General features: G+C 29.7%; 1 protein-coding gene across 1 annotated transcript in view; it reads right to left on the reverse strand.

Annotated features, from left to right (window-relative positions):
- LOC111623798 (ras GTPase-activating protein nGAP-like) overlaps positions 1 to 12,120 on the reverse strand; it is a 42,891-nt gene that overhangs the window by 15,362 nt on the left and 15,409 nt on the right. Inside the window, exons 5-12 of the mRNA XM_023366498.1 lie at positions 8,547 to 8,644; positions 4,656 to 4,753; positions 3,292 to 3,513; positions 3,112 to 3,213; positions 2,940 to 3,038; positions 2,762 to 2,854; positions 1,419 to 1,422; positions 988 to 1,005 (exon numbers count right to left, since the gene is read on the reverse strand). Of these exons, the coding sequence (XP_023222266.1) occupies positions 988 to 1,005; positions 1,419 to 1,422; positions 2,762 to 2,854; positions 2,940 to 3,038; positions 3,112 to 3,213; positions 3,292 to 3,513; positions 4,656 to 4,753; positions 8,547 to 8,644 (734 nt within the window). The remainder of the gene's footprint in view (positions 1 to 987; positions 1,006 to 1,418; positions 1,423 to 2,761; positions 2,855 to 2,939; positions 3,039 to 3,111; positions 3,214 to 3,291; positions 3,514 to 4,655; positions 4,754 to 8,546; positions 8,645 to 12,120) is intronic.

The raw sequence follows: 12,120 nt of genomic DNA on the forward strand, positions 1-12,120 counted from the left end.
TGCTAGAAATTCTTAAACTGTTAATGAAAATCTCATGATTAATGATATTCTAAAAATTATTATTTAAATATTATGCAGAAAAAATTATCATATAAAATAAATTTTGATATAATTAACTGTCTATCCATACAAATTATCAATGTACTAAATTATATAGTATACATGTGCTATATTTAGGAATTTTTACTTTATATCATGCATACATTAAGAAGATAATTTTGATTAGGAAAATGCTTTTATGAATTAAATATTTATTAATATAAAGCCAGACAAATTTTCACATTATTAAAATATCAGTAGAGTATATGAAGGATCAATATATATATCAGAATGATTATAATGTTTTCTGAAGAAAATTTCTAAATAATTAATAGTAATCATTATATTATTTCAGTTGTATATGATATTTTAAAATTAAACTAAATTCAATCAGTTACAAAATCAAAATTACTGCAGCTCAAAACTATAAAAGTATTGGTGGTTTATTTTATAATGTTTTGTATGCAACCCCAATATTAAAAACAAAGGCTTGAGTAGTTCACAGATTTGCAAGAACAATGATTATAAATTAATTATAGTTAATATAAAATTTGTTGAAAAATTTATTCTAAATTTTAATAAAACAACAACTAATAAAAAATTTATGAAAAGAATGATCAAGGAAAAAATTAAGAAAGGAAATTGTAATCCAAGTCATTAAGGATAAATAGGTTTTCCATTACTGGGAGAGGCCCAACCTGCTAACATTACTTTCTGAATGAATAATGATGTGTTGTTTTACATTCAAAAATCTTTAACTTGATATTTTATCGATATTTAATCCTGTATTATAGCTCATATTGAACCTTCTTCGTGCAACTTTTATATGAAAGTGTAAAGTTAGTTTTATTAATTAATATCAAATTATAATTATATTTATTGCATTATAAATTGAGCATATAAATATAAATAGTTTAGCTTTAAATAAAAATAATAATAATAATTTACCTCACAGTCTTCGGGCNCCTATGTCATATTATATAATGTTAAAAATTTGGATTCTAAACTGCAAATTAAAATTATTGTTAATAATTTAATGTTTATCCAGATAATTTTAATAATAATAATAAAGTAATAATAATTATTTTTAGTTATAAATTCTCTAAAATGAACGTTATTGATGAATAAAATTTTCAACACTTTCAATTATTAACAAAATAATAACTTTAACAGTAAAACTTTATCCATTCTGGAGTGGAAATTCTTTAAACTTCTGAGATTTGCTTTCTGTAGACACTAGAAGGTTTAAATTAATATATAAAATTCCTTATTTCTAAACCATTTGCACTTCTGTAAAGTAACTTAGATGCTTTCTTGTATTAAAAAAGTAAAATATATTTATAAAAGTTTGATGATAGTTCTACAGAATATGAATATACTGACCTACAGGATACAGATTTAGGTTTTTATTAAAAAAAAAGATAAATTTAAAAATAAAATAAACTGGGAGACAATCAAATTAAAAAGGATATTATTACACAACTACATATATAAAATCTTAATATTTCTTTTTGTAGTAATATTTACATAAAAAAAAAATCCAACTGAATAAACTGAAGGACATTCCATTATACAAACTATACAAACTATTATTGTAGATTTCAAAAGTGAACTATTTTGAATATGAATTAATTTTTCGTTCTTTTGACTGTCAAATCCACATTTTATCCTTATCTTTTTGTATAAATTAAAAAATATACAAAAGGTTTTTACTTGTAAATATCAAAAATAATCTATGAATGCAGTAAATTATAATGCTAATAAGGTAAGCAATTGTTTGTCAGAATCAATTATGTTAGCTTAAATTTAATCAGTTTCAAGAATGAACAAAATAAGAACAAATCAAAACTTCAGAATTATAGAAAACTGTAATGGTTTGTTATTAAGATGAATATTAGAAAAGACTTCTATAATAATAGCCAGAGAAATGGTTGTTATATACAGTACTCCTGTTAATTCTTTCAAGTTAAAAAAAAATAACAATAAATTAGTTTAACATTTATTTATATTTTGTAAGGTAATGAAATTAATGTTGATGTATTGCCATGGCAGCAGTACTGGAATTCTTTAATCTTAATTTGTTCATTCTGAATTTAAGATTTTTTGCAGTGATTTTAGATGTAATCATTTATTCTCTAAAGATGATCTTTAGGTTAGAAAATATTAAAGTTTATTTATTTTTTGTTTGCAAACTCAAATAAGACTTTGGACAGCTTCCAATAAACCTTTGAATTTTAAGAATGAACAATACATTCTTTTTAGTTCCGAGAAAAATCAGATAAATAATAAAACAGTAAAATCTAACAAACATTAATAGAATGATTTTATAGGTAATAAGATTTGATTGTTTTCCTTTATCATCAGTTTTCATTTATGCATATTTTTGGCATGAATTTCTGCACTGTTACATACTTTTCAATTCACCTAAGATTAACAGATTGTCCCAAATAGAATTATTTTAAAGCAAGAAATACATATTTATTGACAAACTTATCTGTTAAGCTACTTTTCCACATATCAAGATGTAAGAAAAATTTTTATTTCTTACCAGTTTATATTATTGTAATCTCTCATAGCCTTTATTCAAAACAAAATTCTATATAATTTTAACTTAAGTGATTCGTAAATACTTTTATAAAACTAATATTTTAAATATTACATTTTATTCTGCATGATAAAATTAAATATTGAAAACTTTCAATTTTAAATTACATAAAATTACATCTTACCCAGGAGAACATTTTTATCCCTGCGCTTTTTCTTGTCAGCTTCTCTGTACAGATTTACTGTGATCATCTCTAATTCTGGCAGGCTACTAAAATTTTAAACATGGTCTGCATCAGAATTCAAAACTAAAATATAGATTATTCTTTTTTTTTTTATTTCAAAATGTAACTTACTTTAATTCAAAACGTTCTCCCCAAAAACACATATCACTTTTTGGTTTAGATGATGTTCTTGCATATAATGTTTTATCAAGACATAATTCACAGAAGTATCTAAAAAGAGAAAAATTACTTTGAATTTCAAAGCTTCAGAATATCTGTGCGCACTAGAAGTAGTGTAACACACTTTTTTTTAGGAGCAACTCCTTTGACTTCAAGTATCCATATGTGTAGAGATTTTTCAGTCCTTCTCATATTTTCCTGATCTGGCTGAATAGTTCCTCTAAGACTGAATATAGATTATTTATTAACGTTTATCATTTTAAGATAAAAGTACTGTTAGTTTTCGTAATTTAAATGTACGTACCTCTTAACCCATCGGTCTCTTTCTGCTGCAGTATGACAGTAATAATATCGTGTGCTGCCGTCAGCAGTTAAATGAAAACAGTTATCCTGACCAAGAATGCTTGGATGCAGTGCCGAGACTTTAACATTTCCCTGGGATAAATCTAAGCTTCCCAAAACACTTGGACTCGACTGAAGTAGAGATTCATGAGAACGTGATGGACGTAACCTCGATGAAGGTACGCTGTGGTTAGCAGAAAATTAAATTTTTAATGGTTATTTTATTATATTTTCCTTTACAACTTTTTAATTTAAAAAGGAAGGAAGAAAGAAAGGAAGAAAAAAATATACCTTACTTACTGAGTATAGTATTAATTTGAAATTAAAAAACTTTTTTGAATTAAAATTTCTTATGTACCAAAAAAGTTATTAAAATTTAAAAGCAGGAATTTTGAATAATTTAAAAATTGAGGAAAATTTTTAAAATATCAAATAATATTATAGCTAGAAAATTTTCTTTATTTAATTTTTCATATCAAGATCTTGTCAAATAACTAAACAGAAAATTTTCATCTTCATTTTAATTAATTCCAAAGATCTCAGTCATTTCACTTTCATGCTGCATTAGATATCACTACTTATATTAAAAGAGAAAAATGAGATGCCAGCAAAAGGGATGAACATTACACTATAACAAGAACAAAGAAAAGCAGCATGCTTAACATATTTGGAGAGACCATGTTTAAATAACAGTTCTTTTTTTTAAAGTAAGAGCACAAAGGATTCGAAAATACTGATGGAGGAAACTTGCGGGTGAATAATAATGAGCTTATTGAATGAGTCATCGGTTCAGTTATATATCACTTCTAATCAGAACTGGCTTTCCGTCCCTCTTTGCCGTTAATCAACCGCCTACCTATTAAATGTTATTAATAGTTATTTCGATAGTGCCATAAAAGCAACTTGTAATTTTAACCAGAGACAGAGGCGGAAAAAAATAGATACAAGTTTTGTCGAATAACGACACTTAACAAAATTTGGATTTATTCTCATCTATATTTAATAACCTCCGTGGCTCGTGTTTTTCCTGGCTACGGGACTAATCGCGTCTCATAAATTTGGTTAAATTCAATTATACCGATAACCTGTTTCTTTTTAGATAACAATTTTATCTAATAAAAAGCGGAGATAAATAGATTACGAATGAAAAATTCTTCATTTATTACATCCGCATTAATTATGCAAACCGAATATATATTTTATCGATATTAATATAATCATTTAAAAAGTGAAGTTAGATTTTATCTTATAGTAAATTCTGCAATCAAATAAGTAATTAAAATTTGTCATGCAAATAAATTGCAGGCAATAAATCTTTATACGTACCTGTCTCCGTCAATTGTACATCTCTTCCTTTCCAATTTAGTCACACTCTTGGTTCTCTTAAGTGGATTACTCTTAAATGAACGTTTAGCAAAAAAATTCTGAAAATATTTAAAATTTTACATGTGTGCAAGCATCCTTTTCCCAATTTTAATTTTAATAAATCTCTAAACATTAAAAACAATTGAACAGTTTTACACTGTCATTAAGTTTTAATCAAGGAGAAAAAAAACCATTAGTTATAATATTTTAATGAATTTCCCATTCTTCTGAAAAAGACATTTAATTATTAAACAGATGTTGTAAATTATGTTTAAATATTTAAACTTTTAATCATTAAACAAACTCAAAAATTATAAACTGAAAAGAAATTTGATTAAAAAGTTAAAAAAGCAAACATTTAAGATGGAACACCTGGCAGAGTTTACAGTTGATATACTCCAGGTGGTAGGTCAATGCAAGTCTTATGATAGAATAAAAAATAACCTTAGAATAAAAAAAAAAACATCAGATATAAATGCATGCTTTATTCCTACTATCATATTATTGTAATTATTACCCCCATTTTTTTTTATATCACGAGAACAGTTAACAGCTATCAAAACAAGGTCTTGAATATTTAAACATTAACCTGGGATTAAAAAATAGGATTTTTCTTAATATATTTATCTATATAGCAGCATTTGTTAGTAAATTTTATGAAAAAGGACTCCATTATATTTTTTTAAGATGGTATCCATTATCCCCACTCTCATTTCAGTTTGTGATAATGTTATCTGACTTCTCAGAGAAACTGGGAAATTTTTACACCTATTGCCAGAGGCAAGTTTATATAGTGGACTTTGTTTTATGACACATCTGACATTTTTATTGACATTGGTAAAGAAATTGGAAACTATCTTAAATTTTATTCATTCTACTTTATAATTTCTTCTGGAAATTGCACTATAAATAGTTTTATTGCGGATTCCTCTCCCTATATTTGACAACTGTGATTTTCTCTTTTAACGATTCAAATGCAAGAAACGAGTGGATATCGTTCTCGAGCTTATATAATACATTACGGCCAGATAAAACTGGTGTTATGCAAATTGGACTAAAAATAATAACGTTAGACGTAGAGCATCCATTAAACTAAACGAAAATCCCGTCACATAGAAAAATTTTATAGAGAATTTTTAAATTTAAACATTAAATTTTCGCTTCAGGAGCTCTTATAGACATTTCTATTAATATTTCCATCAAGCATCTAGTGACAATCTTCAAGATTCGCCTCCGAAGCGAGATATATATATTTTTTCTTATCTCTTCAATGTTTCCGCTTTTTGTAATTATAAATTTAAAAAGAAAGAACAGAATATATTACGTCTTACTAATTATAGAAACAAAAATGATTTTTAAATGACATAATAGTGTGTTGTAATAACATAAATAGTTAAAAGTATCCATTTACTTCGTGGTATGACATTAAGAAGAATTCTTCCTGCAGTTTTATCGGCAATCAATACTTTGGCAAGGAGGTCATCCACCTTAGCAAAGTCTTTAGAAGGAACCTTGTTAGCAAACTTCTAAATGACACGTTTCACGACAATTAATATTGTTTATACCGAAACACGTGTCGCGGTTTCGAGTCTAAAAGAACCTGACAAATAATCGTTTAGTGAACGCCCGAACCAATTTTTTATACTTTAATTCGCTTGTTTATAATTATTCCACCATTTTTTAAATTCAATACATCACTCGAAATGCGTAGGAAGGTGTAAATCTTTTAATAAACAACCCGCGAAAGCGAAAAAATTCGCGGTTGCAACGGGCGATTCACACGAAGCTGACAATCACCCCGATCCATCCTTTAACTAGTAAATGAATAAAGGAGAGTTCGGTAATGACTTCAAATACCAAGTAATCGTCTTTTCGACTTTTTATCACAATTTAAAGATGAAAACGGCTTTCAGTTTCGATAGTTAATCGGGAATTTAGCCTTATATTATTATAAAATTAATACAACATTAAGCGATCGGAATTACTGATTAATTCCAAAATCAATTGTTTAAAATTGTTTTTTCGTAACGGAAATGGCTTTTTTTTAAATCATTTTTTTCTTCCTCCTTGTCTGTCATATCCATCTACAGCACGGTAAGTGTGGGTAGTTATAAGCTTTCTGTCTGACCGTGGATCCGTGGATTTAGATATGAACTTCTTTCTAGCTCATGTTACAAGATATGAGTATGAACGGGAAACACGTATTTTTAGCACCTATTCATGAATATCTTTGTTTTTTAAGGACTTAGGTTATGACATTTTCAAGCAGATGATTAAATTTATCCAGATTCTGCAGAAAATATGCTCATAAAACGAGAAAACTTTTTATAGCATTTTTTTTTAATATATTAGCGAATTAAAATATATTTTAAAAAATTAGATTAATATATAACTGTGTAATAATTATATACAAATATATTGCTTAATACTCTCTGGCATGCTAGAGAAGTTGTGTTTTTGCTTTTTTTTTATGAATTTTTATACGAACTTTTTGGAAAGAGCGCATTGAAAAATCGTGTTGCAAACTGTCAGAGTACTGAAAAATGAGAAAACGAATTTTTTAAATTGTTTATTTTAAACTAAAAATGCAATATTTTGCCTTAGTATGCACAAATGCCAAGAAAGAAGATATTCACTTAAGGGTTGCTGTAAGATGTCATATTAACCCATCGAGGCGTATCTATTTTGTTACTTATGATATCTTTCATTTTTGACACTAATTTGCTTCCATGTTTGAGAAACAAGGCAAACATCTGGTTTGAAAATTACAGCTGCGCTCTTTGCCCGTATCAATGTACATCAAAACAAGAAAGAACAAGTAAGAAAAAGTAAGACCGAAATCAATCATGCAAACGTTAAAAAATCGCTTAAACATAGATTATAACTTATTATATTTTGCAAGGAAGGGAAATATATATATATTTATATATAATCTTATCGCTACTTTTATCTTTAAATAAATAAAATTACTGTTATCTTAAAGGTAAAAGTAAAATTGTTTCTAAGGGCGATAATTAATTAATTTAAATTTAATATGACTGCTATAAAGTTTAATTAATATATTTTTTTTTTCTTCTTGAAATAAATTAAACGAAAATAAATGCTGCCCTACACTTTACTATATAGGTCCTGTACAGTACAAGTACTGTACATAAGAGATTTTTATGTAATTTTCCACATTTAATGTAAAATATGACGAATAAATGATGATAAAATCCAATCAGTCTACGAAAGGGCTAAAAATATGAGTGAATTCATTGGTATTATCAGAATTATTTAAATTTTTGATAATTAAAGTATGCAGAAATAGGTTAAATTTTCGAGACAAACAAATTTTGTATAGTTTCCGCGTAACTGAATTAAGAAAACAAAATGATTGTTTCTAGATAAATGGGACATGGATATTTACTTAATTCATAAATTACTGATATGTAAAATGAAACGGTTGTGAATAACACAACTAGTCCTTGGCAAAATAAGCTAAATATTTACATCCCATCATATTCCTATTGATTTAAGCGTACAAAAACTTTTTTTTTTATATTAGAAACGAAATTAGTCCCGGAGAAATAATTACATCAACATTAAATGACTAATAAAAAAAAAGAAATAGTTAAATGAAAGGAGAGGAAATATTTTAGTAATTAAATCATCTCGGCAGGACTTCTATAAAAGAAGTTTTTAAGGAGGAACATTGTCAAAAATTGGTTCAACGCCATATTTTTAATGTGGCCAAAATTATATAAAATTTAATGAAAGAGCACAAAGATTAAATTTAATTTTCTGCCTAATTCTTTAAGAAGAGTTGGGATTTTTTTCCCGTTAACCGTTCTGAGAAACTATAAAACTTACCACTATTCGAGAAGGCGTTGGCGTATCCATATTTCGTGCATTTACCACAGCAGGAGTACTCCCTCTTCGCTCAGGGCAATTCTTCTCATACGAAGTATCTGCAACAACAATAATAATTAGAAAAAAAGCTAAGGAAGCCAAGATGAATAGGCTACAATACAATATCTGACCCGCTATCCCTATACGATAATTTAATATAATAAAAATAACTTTAACAGATGACTTCATTAAGGTTAGCGAACTGTTTTATCAGATATGCCACATTTTGCGGCTTGATTTACTATCGGCTTTACTCGATTAAACTTTTGGCGAATGTTATCGACAAACCATCTCTTTTTTTTCTCATCAATACGTAATTATTGGTGCAGATGCTTGGCACGTAATTTAAGATCGGAAAGGGGCTTTTTACGCAATGCAGCACTTAAAAATCATCTTTCTATTCACTTTATGGTTTTCCAAAATGATTTTCTTTGTGTGTCTGACGCACAAACTACACCCACCTCACAACGGTAACGAAACTAGGCTAACAATTACCTCATAGAATAACCACACGCGGACACAGTCACACAGACACAGGAACTTTTGTTCTCCGAACGGTTTAGGCCCCTTAGGATAGTAATGCTATATTGTTTAGGGCCCAAACGTTCTACTCCCCCAGCAGCTGCCTGTACGCTTCTCCGTCTGCAATAAACTTTATCCTGTTCTTGACGGATAATTTATCGTAAAACTTCTACGTGCTTAGCTTAGATTAGAGGTTTTTTGGTAAATTTCATCGTAATGGTGAGTTTACTACCGGACACTTAGAACGGAACTCAATTAGTGAGAGTGTAAAAAACAATATAACGCAGATTTGGCTTCACACGTGTAATTGACCAATTGTGTGAAGATATTCGATTGTTTGAGGAAATTTAGTATGTTTTTTACACCGAAGATGTTAAATGTAGTGTCCCACAAACTAGGGTAGTAAAACACGTATTCGTTTTATCTACACATTAGAAAAAATAATAAAAAGAAAGAAAATAAGTGTTCTACTAGGAAAATTCACAAGTAACAAGAAGTAAATCAGTTTCATTGTTATCATAATCTTTTTTCCTCGGGATATATTTTTTTTCTTTACATTGAAAAAATATTAAAAGTGTGGATAAACATAACAGTTGAGAAAGAAATCAATTTTTCCCCCCCTCCTCGATGTTTATTCCCTTAACGTGCCGACGTCAAATAAAATATCTAATCTAAACTTAGTGGCATCAATCGATTTTTACACAAAACGCTTAATTTTATTCTAAAAATCAGGCAGTTGTATATCTCCATAGTGACAATCACGGATATAGCAGCGGAAATATTTTTACCGATCGATCGATCCCATACTTCAATATCTCTCCCTAGTAATTTTATTAGATATATCAATTATAGTACACTCTTCTAACAATATCCTGTTCTGAATGCAGGATCCAGTCGCACAACATCCGATACAATCTAAACTGCCATGCTCCATTAATCTGTGACTGGAAGGGAGGGGAAGAAAAGGAAAAAAAAAATAGTACCGAGAGCTGTTACTCTTGATGTGCAACCGGAATTTAACAATCTGTACAGGAAAATAACGGTCAGAACGAAGGCTAAATCAGGCTAACTTATGTAAAACCAAACAAGATTTGTGTGTATCCTGGTTACCGACTGTTCCATTTTGGGGAAGAGGTACGTTTACCCTCATTCAATCTAATGTTAAAAAAAATCCCCTGATTTCTATCATCTTCACCCTGCTACCGTCGCCCTTGTAAGACGTCATCGTAGTTATTTCCGGTTGGTTGACAGTCCCCTCTGGTAGGGAAGTGTCGAAATGTCCGGGTATGCCATGCATAGCTTTGTTCACGAGACTGGTTTTCTATAGAGAGATAAATCTAAAAAAAAATCACAAATATAATTAAAAGATCCCCGAATAGAGTGAGTTTAGATCGTAACTATTCAAACGGATCGATAATTTTATGAAAAAGAAGCCGATACGGCGTGAAATTTTAGCGCATCTGTCTAGTAGCCTATACTTTTTTCAATCGGGAGGATAATAACCCCCACGCCACCCTCAAACGGTGTATAAGAATGCCGACGAAAAGCCAAGGTTTTGTTTTAATTAATATATTTAAAATTCTACTCTAGCGTTTCTCGATAGTATATCAAAAGTCGTATATAAACAGCGGCCTGTTAAATATAAACACAAATGCACAATTCGGTAACCTAACTACAGCCTACTAGATTTACAGGAGCCAGTGTGGAACAATCAATACATTCTCTAGCGGCGGTTCAATGAGCTCGTGCAGAAACGGGAACCATACTTAACAAACAAATGCGTGCTATAGTCACTAAGTAATACCTGAACATAGTGGTTTCCTTCACCGCATCTATTTTCCCCTTCCGATGAAGCAATGCGTCATCTTTCACCACAATTCGCACGTTTACTCGGCACGCTTTCTCGTCACCATCTGGTCAACGGCGGAACGCCAAGCTGCCATCTGGTGGACGCCAGTCACGTGACTGTTCCTCACCCCAGAGAGAACCCTTTTTCGTCCTCCTCCCCTCCAGCTGCTAAAGACCTTCTTACATCACCTGCCAGCGAAGGTAGCGGCGGTAAACCCCGTTTTTAACGGTCTCGACAGATGCGGGCAACGACAGTATTATGTTGATAGTAACTGTTAAAACAAAAAAGAAAAGATCCTCCCCCGTAACAGCATCGAATGGGGAAAACGTAGGTTAGTTTGTTGCAGAAGAAAAGACGTATTACTCCTCGAAGCCCCGTTAATTCTTAGAATGCAAACGTTAGGGGCAAAGAACTGCTGAAAATATACCAATGGAATTTTTTGGTCTTTTTAAAAAATAACATGGCATGTAACACGCGTGGCCCTCACAAATTTAAGTATTTTAAAATATTTTTTTAATTAGAGGAGATTGCGTATAAAAGCCAGCCGGAATATTACTCGTTTGATCCTTACAACAAACAGAAAAAAAATTCTTATCGCTATCATACAGGCATACATGGCTTTCCTGTGGTATATTTATAGTACAGTTCCCTATGTTTACCGAGCTTCAGAATTGCAAGTGCCGATTTAGGGATGAAAAGACCGTTCCTGACAAATCCCTAACTTTTCTGCACGTTACAGATAATCAGTAAAAATAAAAATAAACGTTTCTAGTTATGAATTTAATTGTCATTTCCTTTGTTGAGTAATTAGTCGCGAGTGCTCTCGTTTATGTAGATGATTAATCACTGTTGGGTAGTTTTTAAGTAGTTTTATTTTTTGCCGCTAGACCTTACTCTCTTTCAATGTACCATGTTTACATTTCTGTTTTTCTTTTCCTTTTTCAAAGAAAAAAAAATATTTTTTTCGTGTCTAAAAAGTTTTGAATTGATGGGTTAGACTTTAATCCAACGACTCACAGATTCACGATATATTATTAATTCTTTTTCCCCCAAAATATCTAGAAATTTCGATGTCTATGACATCCGGATTAGATCGTAGAATGCAACGTGTTAGATCGGAATTTTTTTTAATAATTTAAAAATTTTGGCCAGAAATAAATAAAC

The sequence above is a fragment of the Centruroides sculpturatus genome, unplaced genomic scaffold (assembly GCF_000671375.1).
Source record: "Centruroides sculpturatus isolate CEXI.00-Female unplaced genomic scaffold, Cexi_2.0 scaffold162, whole genome shotgun sequence".
Taxonomy (NCBI): Eukaryota; Metazoa; Arthropoda; class Arachnida; order Scorpiones; family Buthidae; genus Centruroides; species Centruroides sculpturatus.